We start from the raw sequence: 24,686 nt of genomic DNA on the forward strand, positions 1-24,686 counted from the left end.
TTAATTTCCACAAGAGTAGGTTCATCCGTATATGCCTTTTTGCAGTAACATTTTTTGTGGTTCCAGTTGCATTTTCAAACGCTTATGAAAAGTATTGTAAGCTAAATATGTTTAATAGAAGGGCTCGCTTATGTAGCAGTTTTTATCTGCTTTAATAGTTAAAACTATTACGTGGTACGAAAAGAGGTAGCATTAACTCGCGCGGTTCTTGTATTCTAAAAGTTATGAAAGTTTGCAATTCTGAACAAACAAGCAACAACATGGCTCAATAGTAATAAATAAAAAAAAATGCCGAAACAATTATGATTGAAAAATTAAGCAACTCAGGATGTGCTCTTCTAAATTAGTTGAACAACAGACCATTACTAATTTTGCTTTCCAAACGTAAAAACTAAAATTAAAGTTTGCCGAGTAAACTATTGAGTTGCATGCGAGGTGTTTTTCATTTTTTGCTCACCGCCTTTTTTTAGAGATGGCAATCTCTGCTGTTACCGAAAAAATTGTAGAGCCGTTTCAAGAACTCAAATAAATATTATTTTTAGGCTTGTTCGACAAACGACACAGTTGAAATTGCCCTTAAACAGCGACAAATTATAAGATCAAAAGATGTGTATTTTTCATTATGTAACCGTTTTCTTTTTTCAGATCGTAAAAATTAGCTGCAGTTTATCAATTTGATATTTAAAAATCTGGTAACCAATGATTTACTAATTATATGGGTCTTTTTCGAAACGTATGTACATATGACCAGAAGTGGGGGAAGCTGTAATTCAAAAATTTGTAGATTTTAATTTTTGCAACCAATTTTGGCCTCACTTAACTCGTAAATGATAGCTTATTTTTACCGTTCGTATTAAAGTCGGACAGCTTTGTAAAAGAAGTACGGTGGCAAATAAAATTGTGAAAATAATCTAAATTTATTTGAATTTTGATCAAGCTTTATACGTGAACTAACGAGTCAGAGAGTTTAGAGAAGTTCGTTTGATGGTTTTCAATTTAATATCTAAGAATCAATAAATGTAACTCGTAAAACTTTGAATCATGTACGTATGGTTTGTATTTAAAAACCAACTAATGTTTTAAAAAGTTTATGTGCTTCGTCTTGTTCAACTAGTTAAACTAGCTTTATGTACATTTCAAAATTAGAGTTCATTTAAGTATTCTGACTGTGGTTTTAGAACATTTGCTCTCCAGAAAGTAGAAACCTTTTTAGAAGGCAGAAATCACAATAATTCGAGCAAAAACTAAAATTGTTATTCGAGATTGAAAAGAAAATAAATGATTATAAGCTTAGATAATTAATTACGTAAATTCTTTATATTATATTTATCGCGTACCTACAACCTTATGTATCGAACAATTTAAACTATTTGCAAATTTATCCTTTGATATTCTTTAAACTTTGTTTATTTTAACCAAATTCGTTACCCAAAATAGGAATTCTTCTCAACCAATTTTCCTTTCCACTAATTTTACCCGAACCAAACAACAGATCAAAAATGTCAATGATAAAACATATTTGGGAAAAATGCGTCCGGACACCAAAACTAGATCACGACAGTTTACTTGAAACAGAGTTGAAAAGATGTTTGAACACGTTTGACCTTGTCATGTTCGGAATCAGCGGGACGGTGGGCGGAGGAATTTATGTCGTTGCGGGCACACTCGCCAACGAAATTACAGGTCCCGCTCTGTTTTTGTCTTTCATCGTAGCAGCTTTTGCTCACTTCTTGACAGCGTTATGCTTCGCGGAGTTCGGATGTCAGATTCCGAAAGCCGGTTCTATTTACCTGTTTGTTTATCTAACTATGGGCGAGTTATCCGCGTTCATAGTGGGCTGGATTTTTATTCTTTCGACGATATTTGAGGCTGGTGTTGCTTGCAGAGGAATTATTGATTACATCAATAGGATAGCAGACCGTGCTATTGACAGGATATCGCCAGATAAATTTGTGGAAAACGGGTGGGAAATCTATTCCATAGTTGTGGTGTCTCTCCTTGTTGTGGCAGCCTGCTTGGGTCAGTATTTTCTTTAAAATCTGTATACTTAAGAAAAATAGTGGTCGGTATCATTTGAAAAAAAAATAGAAGGGGCTGTATCCCTCCCCACCGTGTCATTCCTCGTTTTACGTCAATTTAATGAACATTCTGTTGTTTTCTGCTCAATCTTGAAATATAAAAATCAATGTTCGATCCTCTCTCAAATTTCTCAATTTGTTCTAATTGAGGATCTTCATGGAGCAAAGTTCTCTTGTCTGATTTAACTCCATTAAAATAAATTCGGTAAAAATTTCCCAATTTTAACACGGCCATATCAACTTCTCTTAAATATGACAACTGCTCGGCACTTGGGCTCCATAATGACGTCTTATCAATAAAATAGAGCGTTATATAAACAATATGGCTCGTGCGAGTCTGTGTATAGCACAGTATGTTCCAACACACCTCTCAAAGTTGCAAAACAAATTAAATTCTATCAGAGAAACCGTTGTGATTATCCGAGAGCAACTTATATGTATTGGGGAAAATAATTTGAACCAAAACATATACCCTATGTTTTCAACAGACAAAAACAAAAATTCTTTCTAACCGTACCAACGCACGCACGCACGCACCCACGCACGCACGCACACACACACACACACAAACACACACACACACATACACACACACACACACACACACACACACACACACACAACACACCGCCCACATTACACACATAAACATGCACACACACGCACACACACAGACAACAAAATAAATTATGTTCATCTTTACTTTAGGTCTTTTTTATAGCCGCCCTCGTCTTCTTAGCAGGTTATTATTGCGCTAATGGTTTTTCTTACAGTTTAAAGAAATTGAATTGTATCGGTGCGCTGTCTTTTTTTCAGATCTGTTCACATCTTCATAATTTTTGGAGTCAAATTGAAGCGATTATTTTGGTGACGACGAAACAGGACGTCAAGCAAAAAGGAGAGTTTTTTTTCATTCTAACTTTAAAGCAGAGTAGAAAAACAGTATTTGAACAGAAAGTTTCTTTCTCGCTCGTGTTTTTTGTTCACAAATGACAATTTGCCATTGATTTTCACTGTCTCAATTTTGCTGATCAGCTTTTCCGTCTAAATGGTTTTCCGAATCCATTTATGTTCCCCTTTAGGTCCACTGAACGAAAATTCTTTGAATTGTTTTAGGACTTGTCCTGCTAAGTTTTTTGCTTAACCTTAATCCAACATTTTGCATGAAATTTTTTTACTCTTCTAGACTATTTTCACTGTTCACTCATTCTGCTCAATGTGGTTTTGAACAACATGTACTCAGCAAAGCAATCTTATATGAACAGATTTGTTATCAGAAGAGATCAAAAATATGAACATGAAAAACACAAAAAGCCCAATTTTAGATGCACCCTACTTAAACTTTGTTCTGTTAAGTTTTAGTTATCATCTTTATATTTTATTGGTATTGCATCTGGTCCCATTATTCTGTCATTATCTCATTAAGAAACATGAGCATGACTATCTACCAAAAGGTATCAAAATAGTTCGGACTTTAATGATGACTTTTTACGTCAACCATTCTTGAGTGTTTAATTCAACCCCAATCGGTTCTATGGGAATCAATGGTGGCAATTTTCGGGAATCTGTTAGTTATGTTCGGTGAAATTTTTCTGAGCACTTTTTTGCAGTTTTTTTCTGCTCTAAACTTTGAAATTAAATTTTCAAAAAATGTTGTCATTTTTATAATTCGTTATTTTAGCTAGACAAATGCGATATAGAGATCTCGGAGACCTGTCACAAGAGAGAATCAAAAAACGTAATTGTTCTTGTATTTAGATCTGCAATCGGTCGAAAGTTTTGTAAAATTCAACTAGTTTTTTATGATTTCCGAAAGTTTTGTGTCTTATAAATGACATAACCTACTATCTCAGATTAACATTCATTTTCCATTTCATACATATACAAACCACACACAACACACACACGCACGCACAAACACACACACACAAACACACGCACGCACGCACACTCAAATAGATACACTTACACAAGCGCGAAAACACAAAAACACACAGATACAAACCTCGAAATCAAAAAACTCTTTCAAAATTTCCTTATTGCAACTGTTCCTCAATCTTTATTTGTCAAAATTCATTAGAAAGTTGTTTGTTTATTGTTTGTTTTATCTGGAAAACTAGGTTTGGACTTCTTGAGGCTATTTTTTTGGTATGTGTATAATTGACACTAAAATCTCAATTGAAATTTTTTGAAATTTTTCTAAAAAATATAGTCAACTTTTATGTGTATGTGTCCAGTGCGCCAATTTGCTTTTAAATCTCGCAAATGTGTTACAATTTTTATTTAGTGGACATAATTTTCCTTCAAAAGATAATTAAAACCCCCCATTTATAGCAACAAAAATTAAATTAAATTTCTAAATGATAGGATTGCTGACAGTTTTTGCGCTCTACGACGTCAATCTTATGGTTCATAAACTCTGCCTGCCTCTTGATTAGGGTAGCTTTATCAGCATCATCAACATCACCATTATCAACGCTCTACTTTTCAGGAATCAGAGAATCCGCTCGTGTGAACACAACCCTCTCGATCATCAACATTGCCACTATCTTCTTTGTGATCGTTTGTGGGTTAATTTTGGCCAATATTGACAATTGGTCAGATTTTCTCCCTTTCGGCTTTTCCTCAATCTTCAAAGGAGCCGCCCAAGCTTATTTCGCATTCACTGGCTACGACTTGATAACAATTTCGAGTGAGGAAGCAATGGACCCCTCCAAATCAGTACCAAGAGCTCTGCTGATCTCAATAGCATTCGTGGCTGTTACATACAGGCATCTGTTCTTTTTATTCTATTTATTACATATTTGTTGCCAATAGCGCCAAATTTGAGGGAAAAATTCATAAAATAGGATAAATATGGTTGAAGATTCGCGTTTTATACCTCTACCCGTACTCAAGTCTCAGTGACAATCAGTACTGATTCAGAACAATTTCAGAGAATTTTCAAGTTTTAGTACTGATTCAGAAGGATTTCGGAACCAAGAAGCGATTTCTGAATTTCCTGCATCAGAGCAAAATTCACAGAAAATATTCAGTATTATTCTCAATCAGAAGATAATTCAGAATGAATCTTTGAATTAGCTCTGAATCAGACAAATTCAGTGCAAAATGTGACCTGAATTAGGCTCTGAATGAGTACTGAATTTGACTTAGAGGTAAGTACGGGTAATCAAGACAACAAATTATAAGTATACAGCCTTATATGATTTTAATTTCAAAAGAGATTTGCGCCAATTCTAATTAATGTTTTTGCGAGCGGAGGGTTCCTAAATTAACGATGATTTAATATTGATAAAGTAAAATTATAATTAACTTAATAACTTTGAGTTATTCTTTTCCAGACTGGATGGCTGTCTTGCAAAATCTAATTTGTTTTCAAGGCCTTGCAGGACCAATTGTTTTCTTAAAACTGAACATCCTTAATGAAGTTATCTTAAAAACGAATATCAGCTCTATATTTTTCATGGCAAACCATTTAATTTTATAGAAAATGAACCACGAAAATGTGTCTTGTTTTTCAAAATTTAAGCTAAAACCATTCTTTCTTTTTGGAAACAGATTTTTGAGAAAAATAAATTTTTTGGACAAACTGAGTCGTAATCGTAACTGTTCAATCTGCAGAAATGAAGATAAATTAATAATACTTAATAACTTTGAAGTAATCTAGTCCAGACTGGATGACTGTCTTGCAAAATCGAACTTGTTTTCAAGGCCTTGCAGGACCAATAGTTATCTTCTAAAAATGACCATCTACTCTATATTTTTATCACAAATCTTTTCATTTCATACAAAACCTGCCATGAAAATGTGTCTTCTTTTAAGTTAAAACAATTTTCTTTTTCATTGGAAACACATTTTTACGAAAAATGAATTTTAGACAAATTGAGCACGTAATCGTGTCTGCTCAATCTGCAAAAAATGAGGATCAAGATAATAATAGCAATAAAACATGATTATTTTTCGAAAAACACATCCAAGATTTTTTGGTTACTTTTTAGTTTAATTTTCCTTGAAAAAAAACATGAAAATATTTTGTTGGGGCCGTTTATTTCTTAATTTCTAATTTGATCAATTGTTGTCTTTTTGAATAATAACAAAAAAAGTTTTCTCTGGTACACATAAGTATAAAACGCAAATGGTAAAAAAGGCAATGTAAAGTTAAGCATATAACATTATGTAAAATTATAAAATCATTAAATTACTTAACTAAGAATTTGACCTTACATTATTAAAAAATGGCCTAAAATGCGAGCATAAAATGTTCTCACAATTTTATATCTACATCATGCAGATTAAAAGATAAAATTAAAATCTAATGCTCTCAATGTCATCTTTTATATCAGTTAATTTTGGGTCCTTCAAAAATTCTTTCCAAAACTATTCTTTCAGTTCTCTTTTTAAGGAAGCTTTCGATGTTGTTTTCAGTCTAATATTAGAAGACAGACTATTATAAATTGGAATGGCTTGTGCAATAAAAGAATCAGTTAAAAACTTATTGTTCTTTTTTATATCGAACGTTACTTTTTTTGACCTGTCATGTTGTTTTATTCTCATGGTAGAGAGAGGTTCAATTTTATATGCTGGAAGATCGTTGCTGAGTAAGCGAAAAAATATTTTGAGCAATGGTATTTCAAGAGAAAATAAACTGGTAGTATTTTGTTGCGAAGTTTGAGATCTGTAGACCGATCGTTTTTTCTCCTATTTAAAATGGATTTTATTCCCCAATTCAGTTGTTTTTCTAAAGTTATGAGTAATGACTTTTGCAACCCTATCAGAATTAGAGCTGAATAATGTACATGACTTATTACTATTGCATTAAGTAATAAGACTTTCGTTTTCTCTGGTAAACATTTATTTAGTGTATTCAAAACTTTTATTCCACAAGCCATTCTCCACAAGCCATAACTAAAATGAATTGATATAAAAGGAGATCTTTTAGGATTCTTGGAGCAAAATTGGTCTCGTAATAACTTTGAATACACGAACTTTGAAAGACAACAGGTTTGAATGCAAAATCCCAGAATTTTCGAGATCACGACGTTCCTTTTGTTCAAAATCTACACTAAATGATACATGTATAAATATACATATATATATATATATATATATATATATATATATATATATATATATATATATACATGTATATTCGTATTTTTGCTTAAAGCAGAAAACATGAAAACATGCGTAAGTTATTCATTTTGACTATAAACCTCATAGCATGCGACTCATAGCATGCGACTCAAAAAACTAAATTTATAGTCATCACCCTCGGTTCTTTGTGTATTAAAATTTGAAGTTTGCGAGAAAAATTTATAATTTGAGACCTTGAGAGGCTTTGAAAAAATCACAAAACAATTCAAAATCCCGCAAAATTCTGCAGAATCGTGCTATTTGTTTCAGGGTTAACGTTTATCAAAATGTGGTGATAGCTGAAACCAATGTTAACAGTGATTAAAAGTGCTAGCCGTTCAATTTAGTGGTATTATTTTAAGTTTTGAGATAAGCATTTGATAAGTTTTTGATGTGTTTTTGATAAGTTTTGCTTTTGATTTGCTTTAATCTCTGCAAAACTTTTGTGTTTGTCGTGCTCGATGACACGGGTGAAAGAAATGCAATAAGTTGAATTTTACATTCAACTTGGAGCTGAAGTTGGAACTGAAAATTGGATCTTGGAACCAAAACTGGAATTGAAAATATACCAAATTTAGCTCTTATTTTAGTACTTATCTATGCGAAAAATTACAGCGAATATCTACATTGGTTAAAAGTATTTTACATGATTGACATGTGAATAGATCTTATTTCCGAATCTCGAAGGTGATTTTCTATATCAATCAACATTTCATGAGAATTATTTGTGGCCTTGATGCAAGCAAGTTCATTAGTTGGAGGTCAGTGGATGTTAGAATCAAGTTTCTATGGTAGGCTGAAATTACTTTTGACATCTGATCAATAGGTTAAAAAGATAATGATAGCGCCAAAACAAAATCATAATCGAGATTAGTTTTTTGGCTATTACTTATGGAGCAGAGTTCATCACGTGAGTTCTTCTTTCGTTCTTTGAAACTTTAATAGAGAAAACTTCTGAGTTTATTGATGTTTCTTCGAAACCACCACCTCCTTTTTCCCTTTTAAACAATTTTGTGGTTATAGTTTCTCCAAATCTGTTGAGCTGTTTTTTTCTTCTTGTTGATGTGCGTAGAGGCACTGACGATTCTGGTTGTCCTTGCTCTGCAGTTGAAGTGGCTGCAGAAGCGCGCCTTGATATGAAGATCTCACATCTGTATTATGAACTTGTGGTTCTGTTTGAAATATGGTCTCCTCCAGTATGTTTGAAATTTGGTTGTCCAGTTTTCACATTGTCCTCGTCTAGTCTAGCAATTTTGCTCACTAGAAAAGTCCAAGTTGAATTTCTGGGCTGTACGAAAGTTGTTTGAAAAAATGTCTTTCCTGATGATGAAAGTCTCAGGAACTGTGTTCGTTTCTATGATGTCGTGAAATATAATGGGTACGCACGTTGAAATCTGCTATTACCGGTGATCTCACTCTGCGCCCCAATTGAAGTCTAATTGGAGTTAAACCCACTTGTTTTTGGAGTGTTTCACTTTGTCATCAGGGCCCTTTGCAGGAATGCCCTAAATGAAATGTTAAGATTTGAACCCAACGCTTGAAGTGCCCGCTTTGCTGTCTGAACTCCTCTCTCAGCAAGTCCATTAGCTCTTGGATGATAGAAGGATGATTCCATTTCCTAATTCCAATTGATTCACACCGCTGTTTAAGGTCGTCGCTTACAAACTCAGGACCATTATTAGATACTAATGTTTTTGCTTTTCCGAAGCTTTTAACGATTCGAATAAGATATACTTTAACTGTTCCCTTAAAGTGGGGAAAGCTTCCATCTAACCTGAATCCGCGTCAAAACTTACAAAGATAAGCCTTTGTCCTTAACATAACCCCAGTCCATGTGGAGCCCTTCCCAAACTTCGGCTTCTGACCACGTAGAAACTTTTTCCCAGGCTAGGCGTGTTCATTTGACAATTCTTACTGTTACTAACAAAATGTTGATCGTCTGGCGTAATGCCGGGCCACCATGCTATCTTTCTGCCTGATGTCTCAGTTGTACTCTCCCCAGGATTTGTCCCATTGGCGTTGGCAAAAACCGAGCTAATTCATTGTGTGTAGTCAGAGCATCTTTCTGGTGTCTGATTCCTTTCTCCAGTTCTGGACTTTTTTTCCAAATGCTGCTTTTGTTTCGTTTTGCTAACGTCCCAAAAAGTCCGTTTGCTCCAAGTTCAATTTTAATATCTGCTTGGATAACCAAATCAATCTGATTGAAGTAGCGAAGAATGTTGTCGACTGCAAAACACACTCAATCGTTGTCAGATTCGTTTTCCGCAAAATCCATTCTTCTCAAAGCAACTGTTTGGCTCACTGCTCTTCTGGTGTGTACCTCAATTCATAGTTGAAGCCCATCAAATAAATTTTCCATCATTTGGTTCAAGCTGATGTTGTTTTTGGGGTTTCCTTGTCTGATGCAAAGAGATATTTTTCGATGGTCTATCTGTAAAACAAATAGTCTTCCGAGAAGAAATTGTTTCGTTCTAGTGACCACAAAGAGAATTGTCATTGCTTTACCCTCTATGTTTGTTCCAATGAAATCAATTTCCTCAAGACATATAATACTGGATGTACTTCTTGCGAAAGAACACCACCAAAAACTTTTTCAGAGGCGTCAGAAGTCACAAAGGCTTCTTTTTGCAAACTGTAAGTCTGTATCTGGGGGTTAGCGCATAATTCGTTTATTATATTTTCTATGGCTTTTCGTTGTACTTTGCCCCGAGAGAAATTGCCATTCCTAATGTCATTTATGGGGAACATTTTTGTTGCAAAAGGAATCATTCTTTCACACAAATTCGCTTGCCCAAAAAAAGATTCGAGTTGTTTGTTGTTAATTGATGCTTTTGCTTTTTTTTCAAATGATTGGGATCCGGTACTATTCCCTCCTTTGAATCGGAGCATCTCAAAAGAATAACGCTATAGATTGGTTAAGTGGTGTCCACCATAAGCTTCAAGAGTCTACCATTTAACTGAGGTTTACCAAGCTCAGTGCATATTTTTTTATTATATCACTGTGCTATCTTCACTTGTGTCTAGCAGTATTTTTATTTTGGAGTTGTTCATTGAGATATATTCCCATATCGCAGACATCAGATTTGTTTTTTTGTTAGTCGATGCTTTTGCATTTTTTACAAATGATTGGGGTCTGGTGCCATTCCCTCATTTGAATCGGAGTATCCCTAAAAATAATTATATTCATTGGTTTTTCGTTAGATTTTTCTCATTAATACTAAAGTGTTCTCGCGTAGTCAGCTCTTAACTGCAAATTTTCTTATTTTCAAACTCCTTCTTGGTACTTCTATAGACCAACCCAGGGTCTTGGAAGAGCACAACTCCTTTGATTCCTTTGAGTGTCAATTGGGTGCAATTCTGGAAGATTGAAGAAGAGTTTTTCGATCCCGGAGGTGCATCTTGAACAGTCTCTTAGATGTGTTAATTGTGCATATGTCTTTTGCCTCTTCGTCAAGTTCAATCTGATTATATACATCTGAGAAATCAGTTTTGCCAAAATATGAAGCCCCATGTGGTTTGTGGAAGATCGTCTCCATGTCTGGTATTGGGTAGTCCTCATCCATCACCTTGCCATTGATATGCACTTTCAAGTCCACACAAAGTCTTAGTTCTCCGCTTTTCTTTCTCTGCCAAACTCCTGAAAATGCATTAGTGACTGCTCCTAGCTGTACCAATTCAAGGACGCCCTGTCTGACCATCTCTTAAAGAGGTAGATGTATTTTTCTGACTTTGCAGAACATTGACTGTGATATTGGTACCAGCTTCACATGAACTTTGTAACCCCTCACAGCAGGTAAACGTTTGGTTGTGATGTCGTTCACACCTTGCTTAGTTAGAAGGTCTCTAGCAAGTTGTGCAAAATCTTTATGAGACTGCACAACTGCTAGTTGCTTTTGTTTGTGCCTGTTTCTGTTCCACTTAATGTCATAAGTCAGTGATCCCAGAAGCGTTAAAAGATGGCCATCATAAGTTTCCAGATTTTACAGTCCATACTTTTGATGATATTACTGTGCTATTTTCACTAGTATCTAACAGCATTTTGAATTTGCAGTTGTTATTTGAGAAATATTCCCAAATCGCCAACATGCTAAAGAATTGTTCTTTTGTATAAAACATTCCCATGTCTGCAGTTGCCGAAGCCTGCTCTGAAGAATTATTTTTCTCCTCACAAAATTTGTAATGTTGATTTTACTTACCTTAAAATGGTTGGGGTGTGCTTCTACACATTTTTGAATTCAAAACTTGTTGCTTTTGTTAGCTGTGTATTTTCCTTTGGTTTCCGAAATGTCTTTTTTGAAGTTTTACCAACCTCTTCTTTCACAGTAAAACTTTGCTTTACTCGTCTTTACTTGAATAAAAACTTAAAAAAGCCACATCTTGACTTCTGAACTGTAAGCTATCGGTCAATTCATAACCGACATTGTTGATTTAGCTTTAATACCGTCTAGTATTCTAAGTTTCGGTTCCCTCCTTCTTGAGCTGAACTTTATTTTCACCAACTCGTCTTGGCCGCTTGTTCGCAGTCGCAATAGCGTGCTTCTTCTCTGAAACGTGCTAGGAAGTTGTCGTCAGATTCCCTACACCTTGTATTAAGGACAAAAACGTAGCCATTTCCGTCGTTACTACACTCTTCTTAGAAGAAATATAACTTTTATTCGGCAATCTGATGTCTTTATGAGGAGTATCTATGCTAGGACTCATTAGGCTCCTAAGTTTAAGATCTGCATCTTGCCGGCGCATACTAAGAAAGAGATTGGTTACCTGTAGGTCCACTATAGTACCATCGGTGTTGATCATGTCCTCTTTCTTCTCTGCTCAACATGCCGCCACAAAAAGGATAATCCATGCAGTATCTGATTCTGCGTTCTGTAAGTCCAGACTTTGTCTGTCTGTCTGTGTTCTAGACACCATTGTTGTGGTTGATAAAAAGGGTCAAAGGAATTAAATAATTTGAGTTATAAAATGAAATTGAAACTGAAAATACACAAAAGTCAGCTCGTAATTCTAGTACTTATCTATGCCAGAAAATACAGAGAGTATTTAGGTTGATTAAAAATATTTTACTTGATTGACATGGGAATAGAATCGAGTTTAGTTTTGCGGCCCTTGCTTATCGACAAGGCAGCAGAGTTCGACAGGTAATTTCTTCTTTTGTTCTTTGAAACTTTAAGAAGGAAAGCTTCTAATTTTCTTGATGTTTCTTCGAAACCATCACAGTGTTTATTTATTTTGATTATTAATTTTTGTTTTCAGAAATGACTGCGTGGGTCAAAAACTTACTAGTATATTTGAACGCAAAAATTTTTCGACCCTTGTGTCTTTTTTATATTCAAATTCAGTAAAAAAATGTTTCGCCCATCGTCATTTCTTACTTTGTGTAAAAACTGCCCATTGCATTTTTGAGAACGGTATTCGCATGACAAAATTTTTTGGCTTAATTTTAATGTATTTCAGTGTACTTTATTTTCTAGTGTTGCAGGAAAATTTATTTTATGTTGCAGGAAAAGTTGTAGCCCTATTGATTTTCGTCATTTGAAAAAAAAATAAATTGTTGTGTTAAGTAGAATAATTTACACCAGATCTATGTTCAATCTTCTTAGGCTCCTTTAGATAACTTGAATGGTCAGTTTTCTAAAACTTAGCAGGAATTTGAAAAGTTTTTGAAACAGAATTCATTGCTTTGCAAACTTGTGCTAGATAATCCCTCGAGCCAGGTTCCTTCCTTTTCAGAAACTCACATATTTGCGACAAATAACACAATTTAATGCTTGCATAAAAATGAAAACTACATGTGAACAATTGATTCAAACTTTTCAGCAAATTCCTGTAAACTTTTTCATGTGAAAATATTCCTGAATAACAATGAAAAACCGAAAGATATAACAGATTCCTTTTTTAGTACCCTAACAGCTGTCATTACTCTAATGGTGCCATATCAATCAATATCAAGAGACGCAGCTCTCATCTCAATATTCCAATTCCACGACTGGAAATGGGCAGAATACGTGTCAACTTTCGGGGTAATCTGCGCATTGTTAGGTGTGCTAATGGGAAGCGTTTTATGCATTTCTCGATCTTTCTACGCTATGGCTTTCGATGGGTTGATATTCGAGAGTTTGGGCAAAGTGAACAAAACTACCCAAGTACCGATTGCATCGACAATTTTCGGATCTGTTTGTGTCGTTCTGGTGTCGACGTTTTGTTCAATTAATCAAATCACAGGAACTATTTCCTTCCCAATTATTTCTCAAAATTTCTTAAATAAAATTTCGTCATATTAAGAAACTTTGAAAAACTTCTAAAAGCAAGTGTTTGTTGTCACTCTCTACAAATCCTGCACTCTATACTCTGTATAACATTTCTAGGCTCATATTATGATCAGTACTATAGTCAGTGCGAAAAAATGTCGAGCTGCTTTCAACTCAAACACTAGCTGACGATGATAAAACGTTGCTAAAAGTTGATAAAAGTCACGATGATAAAAGTTACTGTCAAAGGTAAAAAGAGGTTAATTTAGTACCGTTTTTTACGGGCTCATAGATTCAATAATAACATTTTTTTAATAAAAAAACTGTGAAGGAAAAAGTTCCAAAATACTACAGAAATGCTGGCGTTTGGACATTTACTCGTTAATACACTAGTTTCTGTTGCTCTAATTGTGACACGATATTCCGATAAAAGCCTGACCTACAAGGGAGATTCCGAAAACACGTCATCCGAACATTCCGAATTACAGAAAACTGAAAGCGACCAGCTGATTGAAAAAGTACCCGGGTGGGACCAAAAACGATGCGGGTTGTTTGTTAGTTTTGTGATTCTATCAATCAGCGCTGTGGGTTTTCTTACTGCGCTGGATATCACCCACAAACTTGGATATCTTATAGCTTTTGGCGGTTTATCGTTGGCGGCTTTTGGAGTTTTAGCTTACTTTGGCTTGTCAGTGAAGAGCACGGCTAAAAGTTCTGGATCATTTAGAGTACCCTTCGTTCCTTTCATTCCCGGACTTTCCATATTCATCAATTTTTGCATTATGTCTCAGCTAGAGTGGCCCACGTGGGTATTCAGTGGATCTTGGACTATTGTTGGGTTGTTTGTTTACTTTATTTATGGAATGAAACACAGCAAATTGGAATATGAACACTTGGACAATGAACTCGATTGGAGACCATGAAAATTGTTCAAACTATTCAAACTCAGTAGCTAATTTTTCTACCCTTGATATGTCACTCTTATTTGCAATCGTAATAAGGCTGTCTCATGTGTGATTGTTTCTCATAACTGAATTGAATATTTACTGAATTGAAAGATTTTTTGTGATCACGAAAATGCATTTTACCTTTACTTTAATTGAAGGACAATTAGATTACTGACTCTAGCTTTTTTCAAGATGTGCTCGCTCAGATTTGGTGCTCGGCTATTTGTAATTTGGATCTTACTAACATCAAATTATTGCAACAATTTCAAAACTAATATAGTTGGCTGAGGTGCTCGTTCAAAATTAACTATGAGCAGTACATCAAAAACGCAAGGGTTTGAGGTGTATTCAAAACTACGTGATGATAAAAGGCCAGAATGAGCTGCAGTTTAATCAAAAGCTTTTCTGAACGTCTAAAGTCTATCTGACTTTGAACGAGCCAAAGTTTGTTCATAAACAGCTTGAAAGAGTCAAAATCCGATCACGAACAAGTTCATGAAAATAGTTTATACAAAAGTATATGAAATTTGAATATCCTACTCGAATAGCCTTGATAATTATTATAGAACTGCTGAATGCAGTACACGTTTTATTGGTTTGTTTGCAAGTGAGTCGAGAATTTCTATGGTAGAAAATTGGGCAAGGTAAGCTGCGTTGGAGTTTTTTATGCGATGAAATTGGTGATGCAATTTATTTCATATTTTTATTTTATTTAGAATTTAAAGTAACATGTTTTCTCGATAACTCATTTTTAATCAAGTTTTCGGACTTTCTTTTATCTAATTGGGCTGCTTGAAAAAATCTACTGCCTCCAGACGAACTACCGACGCCAGATCTCCAATGGGAAATAGAGACTTCTTTTTCTCCTCTAGAACCTGAGAAGATCTTCAAAAAAATCGATGGAGACAAGGGTTCCAGCAGGAAAATCGGCAATTAAATTTTCCAATGAGATGAACGGCAGAAAATGATTTGGAAGGAAGAAATTGGAAGAATTGGTGATTGATCAGTATATCAGCAGCCGATCACCAAAAATGAGCGACAAATCAGAAGCAAAAAATAATGTGTTGATTAATCAAGTGGAACAACAACCGATGAACGTTAAAAACCGTTTGCCAACTATTTTTTATTTGATTTTGACACTCCATAAAAACCTGTGACTATTGAGTTCAGAGAGGAAATTTTTAAAATCTTTCAAAAAGACTATCAGACAAATAATCTTCCCAAATTCTTAGATACCATTTGCAAAATTCTACCAATTGAGAGTATGGAGGTGCGCGGGTAACATGGTAATTTGTGGGTGCAAGCCTGATGGTAATAAACTTTCTGAGAATCGACTAAACTTAGAACTGATTTCAACCATGAGTAACTCAACCAAGCACACCTTAACTCATTAGTGTATGCCGATTAAATTAAAATTTCCAGAATTTTATTGAGAGTTCGATAAAAATTGTATGCTATGATTCTTCATTGATCCAATTATAATAAATTTTAGCACGTTGTCCCAAAAAATGCTTATGGAAATGACACTGACACGGTACAAAAACCAGCTTACATTTTCTGACCACATATTTTTTTCTGATAAAAAATTGTTTTCAATATAAACAATACTGTAATAAACCAAACAACAACATAAGTCACAGCCCACGTGCCTTGAAATCCAAAGGTCCTGACGGTCTTTGGCGCATTATGTCAATTAACGGTACCAAAATTCATAGGGGAACTAAATTGTAACAAAAATTGTGTGTGAGAAAAGCTAGAGTTTAGTTTTTTGTCTCAATTGCCAATTTGAGAAGATTTTTGAAACTCTTTTTTATAAGAAAACAAGGAGGCTCGGTAATGTGCGATTGCACATAAAGTTCCAACCCCGCTCATCCACAATTTTACAATAATTGTCTACCAAATGAGGAACAGATAGAACAACACAAAAATTCAAGTATTTTTCAAAAAACTGGTGTATGAACGAAAAGATAGCCTCCAAAGCAAATAACTCAGTGGAGTAAAAAATGATGCATTAGATTGATGAGATATGAAGATATTAAGAAAGCGAGCGAAGACGAACGGCAAAATCAAACAACAACAACAAACATTAATTACATCAAAAGTTTATGTCCGTTTTAAAAAACAAAACTTAATAACAAAGTCAAAATAGCGTGAGATAAAACTGAACATACGCAAAATAACATGTAAAGCAATAGAAAAAAATGGTTATTCACCAGTTCATAACAAAGTTTTGGTAACAAATAGACAAAAATGAACAGAAACTTTTAAGTTAGAAAATTCGCTGATTTTTTTTTACAAAACAATTATTTTCAAAGTAATGAAAATCAGGAATCAACTAAATTATCCCATAGGTTTACAATTACCAATGTATTTATAGAAGGGAATTAAGAACTCTCGGTCTTCAATTTTTTATGCAGTTACAAAAAGAACAACAAATAGACAACAAACAAAAAATCAACAAAGCAAAAAAACTTGCGAAAAAATGCATTGGAAGCCGTAAAGCCATATTTTGGGGCCAAAAATATGTTCGACTGCACCTTCGTCGAATACCGACAATGTATTATATGACCGTTCATTAATGAAACTAAGTAGCAATTAGACAAAAAAAAGAAAAAAACTTAAAAATTATGTAATACTTATTCTTTTCGAAAAAAATTTATCTCCAAAGAAATGAAAGCCATTAATTACAAAATAAAAAAATTGAAAAGGTTCGTTTATTTTTCCAAAGGAAGCCCTTGAGACCTGCAACTATCCAGAACATGTCTTACGTCTACAAAAAGAACGTCAAATATGACGAAAATCAAAAATTAATTTACTTTTTTTTGTGAAAAACCCGTGTCGAAGCCAGTAAAGTCATAACAAATTCTTTATAAACATTGGATTTTGTGACACCAAAGTTTTTTGACACCCTCCTTTGACAAAAATTGTGTAATCTTTGACCTTTAATAAACGAGACCAGGTAACAAACAGGCAACAAAAGGAACATAATTGCTAATTTGAAGTGTTTTTTTTTTTTCATTTTGGAAAACAATTGTTTTCAAAGTCATGAGAGCCATCATCTATCGTCTGATATCAGAACATTGGCTGATCTACTCTTCCATGAAAAGCCAATCAAATCGGTTCATTGAACAGGAAATTAAATACGACTAAAAAGACAAAGTAAAAATGACAAATAAAGAAAAAATTAAAAATTTCAATTATTTTCTTCGAGAAAATATTGTCAAAGCCGTAAAGAACCACAATATATATCTTTAAGGATTTAAATATTATCAATTGTGCATTATTTTTAAAAAAATGTGATATATAATCCTCCAATACCGTGATAATTTGACAAAACTAGAAAACATGAAAATTGGGCAAACACATAAAATTTTAAAAAAAAAATGGTGAAATCTAGTAGTATCAAAGCCGGAACACCATAACAACAGAAGGAGCACTCTTTGATTGCTGACACTGAGCTACAAGTTGACCAAATTAAGAGAAAAATTGATGCAAATTTCAATAAGCCATTTTTCATTTAAAAATCAAATATTTTAAAAGTCAAATTGACCATAAGCTTTCAAGCAATCAACTGGAAATAATAATTTAGGGCTAATTAGGAAGCCAATAGGACTTATCACTAGTGAGCTTTTTTTTGAAACGTTCTGTTATTTAATTAGTATAAAAAAGATCGAATTTTTTATATAAAAAACCGACTGATGATAATCCGAATTAATTTTGGATTGTAACGGTCCAAGCTTGGTAAAACCTATTCCTGCTTATGCTGATTGTCTATCAGGAATAATTAATTTTTCGAATATCGTTGATATAGATATTTTGTTAGTTAAAAAACCAAAAGTAGATGCTGCGTTTTTGATAATCAACGGATAAATTTAGCAAAAAACGTCAAAGTTTTAATTACAGAGCACTCTCAACGGAATTTGAAGTAGAAAAAGCGCCATTCTGAGTCTTCAACGATTGTGTTAGTGGTGTTTGGAAGTGCACGTCCAGCAAATTTAATCAGAGTAGACTAAAGAAATTTATTTCGTGCTGTTTTTAATGAAAAAGTCTGAATTATGTGAAATATTTGGCCGGAATTTATGACAAAGAATTAAATGAAAATAGCCGACAAAATATTTTCTCTTTAAACGTAGAATCAACAATGTTTTCTTGAAAATTTTTTTAAATTTTATCGAAATTGGCGAAATTTTAGTCAAAAATTCCTTAAGAAGGTGAATGAAATTAACGGAATTCACTCTATTTTCTCGAAAGTTTAAACCTCGATATCTCCCTGTAAAAAACGAAAATCCGAAAAATCTTTTTAATTCCATTTTCTACGCTGGACAAGCTCTCTAATGATACCAGTCTCAACTCTCTACGATGAATACATAGATCGGCCAAAATTGACTGAACAAAAAAGACCCATTTGAATATATAGTTCCACCCCCCCCCCCCCCCTCAAGAGGGGTCGGAACAAAAATTCTAAGATGAAGCACATTTTAGTTGTGATTGTCCAAGGAAGGAAACGATAGCTCTAGATATGTATATGACTGTTGATTTCTCCGTGATCTTGAGCCTAATGGGTGCGGCCTTTTTAGTGTATTTAAGTGAATTTTTTACTGAATATTGTCTGAGAATCAAGAAAAAAAAAACAAATATCGTATTTCATGTGCTTGCTTTAGGTAAGATGCAACGAAAAAATGAAAATAGCTCAGGACAAGTTTCAGGTACTTGGTGAACGGTCTAACACGGGTCAAATAGAAATCGTTATAACTGAGAACTCACAATATCTGCTGAGAGACTTTTGGCATCAGTTCTGCGTATAAACGATATGAAGGATTTCTTCTATTTAAAGGCAATTTTTTTTACTTTTAAAAAGCGGATAGTTTTTTCTAGCAATTGAAACTGCAATCTTTGTTGCGGGAATCACGCAGGGGCTATCAGCTTGGTAGTCGTCATTTAATAAATATCGACATTCGTATTTTGGATGAGTTGACTTCTTTCTTGATTTGTCGAAGCTCATTAAACGTATTGCCAGAGACTATCAGATGTTAGTATTCAATTTTTCTTAACAAAACATGTAATAGATTTTGATGCTAAATCTGTAGTTAATATTACCGTTAATTTATTCTTACTAAATTCAATTTGAATAATTTCATCGATTAGCAATTTAAATGCCTGCAAGTGCCGTCGGCTGTATCTCATATTGACAGAGCATTCATCTAATGCTAGTTCAAAGTATGTAATGAAAAATTTTTTATCATTGCATACTTGGAAAAGTAAGTAGATGAGTATGGCTCTAACACTATGTCATAGCAAATAGATGAGTAGTTCCTCCGCCTTATTTTTTTACTCTTGTTAATTCCGCTTTTAAACCTTATTAAGGGAAGCACTAACGGGTTAAAAAAACTTACCTCTTTACACTCCTTTCCCCGTTTTTGTTTGGTAAAATCCTTGGAAATGGTAATATGCGTTTACACAAAGCGTTCTGACAACACTCATCCTTTTTGCCTATTTGTGTACCGAATGAAGCAGAGATCGGAATTTTTCCCATTATGAAAGACTAGTTCATGATTGTAAGTCGCTCAATTCCGCACTCGATTTTTTTCATGTTATTATATTGGCCAGTTTGAACTCTTAAAGACATTTGGTTTAAAAATTTAATCAACTCCAATGTTAACTCCACTGTTAAATCAACTCCCAAAATTAAATAAATTTCACAGTTAAAAACACCGAGGATACACCTGACTTTATAAACACAAAATTTCAGCGGCAGAAATCTGAACCCCACAAACATAGTCTCATAAATTGTAGGAAAAACGAAAGTGTTGAGTTTCAAAGTCTTAAATGCAATGTTTTTGAACAAACATTTAAGAGAACAAGAAGAAATATTGTTTATGAAGGTAAACATTTGTTTAACATATAAAAAGGAACCAGAGGTAGGAAAAGAGAAAACTGATTGAAAAAGTACAAATTAGCAGAAAAATACTGAACTAAAAAAGCTCAATTAATTTCACGAAACAAGAAAAAGCAAGCATTTTTTCCTCAAAACCTTGAAAACGAACTTTTTCTCCTCAATTTCAGTCATTCTCGGGAACTTTAGCCCACTAAAATTAAAGCTAAAAAACAAACCAGAATCTCTAATGAAACCCAATGCTTACGAGGTTTACATGCTCATCACTTTTTAAGCTAAATCTCATGTAGAAAATGTCTTACATACGGCAAAAGTACCATCCACTCACTTGGAATTGTAAAAAAAATATAGCAAGATAGTTCCTGAAAAACAATCTCAATGATCTTGACATCCCAGAAGCCTTGTTATCAATCTCAATAAGGAACTTTATTTAATAATCAACAAAGCATGTACCTAAAACACAAACATCAACAAAAATCTAAAAAACGAACTTTTTAATTAATTTTGAGAGAAATAGTGACACCTGAGTCCTTAATTGTTCCAAAAAATTGATCAGGATACCGCTTTTAAGACCCACAGGAAATCGGTTCAGCCTAATCGAAAAATTGATGCGACCTGTTTTTACTGAGACAAAAATGGGAGAATCTAGAAAACCAATCATGCGTTTTTAAAAAAAAATGGTGTCAAAGTTGATCAAAAGAGATGGAAACAAACCGTCATATCACAACATAGAGCCTTACACGCATGTCATTAATGAGATGGAACAAAACAATAACAAGGTAAATTATAAAAATTAGTACAAACGAAATACTAATTAACTTTTAATAAAAAAAGCTGCTAAATTTTTTAGCAACTAGAATTTCAATAAAACTATTTAATAGATGCAATTACGATTTACTAGAGAGCCAATGAAATTTGCTCTTATTACGAACAACTATGTGACATGACGACAAAACGAATTACGTTAACGACAAGTCTCGAAAATTGAATAATGCTTCGTTAAATTTCATTCTAATAAAGTCAAAGTATGAAGAATTTTATTTTGAATGAGACACAGCAAATATATTTGTTTATATCTTTCTGAGATATCAGTGGTTTCCATCGTTAGTGACAATATGTTTAGGAAAACAAAAACGTCATTAAAGGCAGAGCTCAATAGTCAAAAACTATTAGCTGCCCCCCGGGCTTTTGACATTCAGTTGAATAAAACCAGTTTCTGAAATATTTTCTTGGTTGCATTCTTGTCAACTCCAATTTTATTAAAAAGTTCAGAATTACGATTTACTTCTCAATGTCATACAAAAATGGGAAAATGGAAAACTTTCAACACTAAATTTTTTGTTTTTTGGGATTTGATTTGGGGCTCTCTACTTTAATATACCTTCTATGTTCTTTAAATTCGACTCAAATAATTGAAAAGTCGAAAAATAACTCCAAGATTTGATTTAATTATCTCTCGAGAAAAGACTACTGAAATCAATTTTAATGTTTTAGAAAATACACCACCGCAAATATTTTGCAAGAATTTTCAGATCTGCTGAGAAAATCTTTTACCTATTTAAAATTGCTCTTGAGCCTGTTTGAATTTTATATTGCATTCCACGTTTGGTAAGTGTTTACATTGAATCAACTCATCATAATTTTTTTATATGCATAAACTGTAAAAAAATGAAAACATTGTATTAAAACAACCTCTTTGTGTTACACGTGTTAACTCATGTGTTAAATGTGTTAACTCACAAATGATTTTGCGTTTCGAAATTTTTGAAACCAACTGTTTGAAAAAACAAGATGGCCTCGTGAGAGTCTGCGTATCCCACAAAATTTTAGCATATGCATCAAGATTATCAAACATATCAAAAAATTCTTTTGTTCAGAGGGAAAATTTCGTTTGACAATCATTTTGCAAAACTCAAACTAAAACTTTTTATAACCTTGATTACTATTTTTTAAGCATGAAAACAGAAACAACTTACAGCCCTTGATTTGATATGACATAAGCAGATACCAAAACAGATACACTAACAAATAGTTTGCAAAAAAGCAGCAATTAAGAAAACTGAAGTTCAGCAGGAGCAATAACTTGCTAAGCAATTTTATCTTAGACAAACACAGAAAATAATTCAGAAAAAAGATTTTAAGCAATCAGCATTACAGGCCCAAAGTAGCAAAAAAACTAATGAATGTTTGTTCTCATCTCAGTCTTTTTCATTGAAAAAAGCACAACTGATAGAAGCGTCAGTGATTAATGAGACTCAAAATATAGTTGTCAGTTTGTCCTATTAAGTGTCACTGATTATCAAGAATTTTGCAAAAATCAGAGTTGTTGATTATGTCCAGTTTTGTATATTTGGTATAAGATTGGTTTGAAGATTTTGATTCGTGATATATTCTGAAAAACTCTAATAGTGTGAAGGTTATTTCAATCTCAAAAAAAAAGTTTCTGATCAACATTTACGTTTTAAATCGAAAAAAATTGAAATTAAAAAATTCACAAATTATGGAGAGAAAAATTGAAGTTTTCTTGTATTTAAACAACCTACTTAGGTGAACTCTGTGATTTGTTAACTCAGCCAACTTTGAGTCAAGTAGGGCAAATGCATTCTAAAGTGAACAAAGGATAAACTGAGACGACGGTTACAGTGTTGTCAAAGATAGTATTCTTCGTTGCTTATTTCTAAATGGACTGTTTTTTTTAGTTCTTTTAAAAATTTCCTACGTGATCAAATTGGCTAATCATATTGGTATAGAACCCTTATTTAACTAACCAAATGTGGGCAGTATTTTGCACCAATAGAGATAAAAAAATTGAACTCAATAAAGAATCTTTACTTTTTTAAAAAATTGCTATTAAAAAGAAATATAAACGACTGCAATAGAATTTGCTATCAATCAAACTGCCACTCAACATGAAACAATTTGTAGAGTGCAAACATCAGACTCATTTCAAGTCTGAAGTAAGCAGGTTCAAAATTGAAACGCTTTTCTTAAATCATGCTTTCTTGAACTGCTTGACTTCTTAGTCTGTTTTAGAATGTCTCTTGAATAGCCAATTTTTTTCATTTATGTCATTATGTGTTAAAATGACGAATGTTACCTTTAGCAAAATTTTATCTAAAATTATGCGCAAGACTTTACAAGAAAATCTGAATTTCTAATTTTAAAAAACATTTAAAAAAACGTTTGTTCATCACTGCTTTTGTCTTTGAAATGCTCAATTTTATAAAGAAATCTTTTCTTTGCTTCGTTTATCAATATATTGTTTGTTTTCAAAAAATTTTGTTTTATAATCAAAACTGTTTTTATTTAAAGTAATGACAGTTTTGTAGCAACTAAATAAAAAAAAACTCAATAATTACATTCAACTCTTTTTACTTTGAATATTGAAAAACTGCTCCCCTTCTTTAACCTGCAAAAAAATTTACATGTTTTTTTTAAAATCTTAAAAAAAACTTCTAATGATATTTATCTTTTTCCGGGCTACTTAATGGTGTTTCTGTTTTTTTCTCTACAATTCTTAATTAAAAAGTGAAAATTTGACTGAAGAAAGAAACCGGCACCGATTATACATTCCCCATATGGAACAATAAAAGAGTAATTCAATGTTAAAAGAGCAAATTCCGCTGTTTTGCATACTGAATGCTAATCTAGCATATTATATTATGGATGAGAAAAAAATGAATTAGTTGACACAGGGAATCGGAACTTGATGAACCTTTGATATGACATGCATGATCTTGACAATTCATGCAAAACTTGAAACATCTTGCCAAGAATTTGAAAAACCAATATTTCATGGTAAAACTTGATCAATTTGTAAAATCTTATCAAGATGGACCAAGAACATTTCTTGACAGCTCTTGACGAAATCTTGACAAAACTTTAACAACACTTATTATCTTTTCTGATTGCTGCTCGATGTATCTCCTCCTAATAAAAGAAATCAAAGCTCTTCTGAGAACTCAACACACAAAATAAACTTAAGTTAAATTTACTTTAAGGGATTTAAGGTAAAATTTTGTGAAGATAAAGTTAAGGTCATGTTTACATTAACTTTACCTTAAGATTAACTTTAAGGTAAAGATTTTCCGACACAATTTTTTGACAGTTCTTGCATAATCCTATTAAATCTTGCTCTCAAACCCCTGAAACTTGAAAAATCTTGCTAAGATCTTGATGATGTTTCTTGTTTCTTTAACTTCTTGCAAAGATCTTGCATGTCCGTACATATCTCGACGTTTTCTTACCAAGAATCTCACCGAGATCTTATCAAGATTTAACATCTTTTCTCATGTTTCTTATCCAGATTCTTATCAAGTTTCGATACACTGTGGTTTCAGATATGTATGAGTAAAACGGCTGTGAGTTTTGAGAGCAACAAAAACAA

At 33.3% G+C, this 24,686-nt stretch overlaps 1 protein-coding gene across 1 annotated transcript; it reads left to right on the forward strand.

The window, feature by feature from the left end:
- The first annotated feature begins 1,149 nt into the window (after nt 1-1,149).
- LOC142350432 (cationic amino acid transporter 4-like) lies at nt 1,150-14,537 on the forward strand. Its single transcript, XM_075402279.1, has 4 exons — nt 1,150-2,019; nt 4,570-4,849; nt 13,111-13,482; nt 13,791-14,537. The coding sequence occupies exons 1-4, from the start codon at nt 1,500-1,502 to the stop codon at nt 14,380-14,382; spliced, it is 1,764 nt and encodes a 587-aa protein (XP_075258394.1). The 5' UTR covers nt 1,150-1,499; the 3' UTR covers nt 14,383-14,537.
- Nucleotides 14,538-24,686: the final 10,149 nt, after the last annotated feature.

Source organism: Convolutriloba macropyga, chromosome 12, assembly GCF_964194025.1.
Source record: "Convolutriloba macropyga chromosome 12, txConMacr16.3, whole genome shotgun sequence".
Lineage (NCBI taxonomy): Eukaryota > Metazoa > Xenacoelomorpha > Acoela > Convolutidae > Convolutriloba > Convolutriloba macropyga.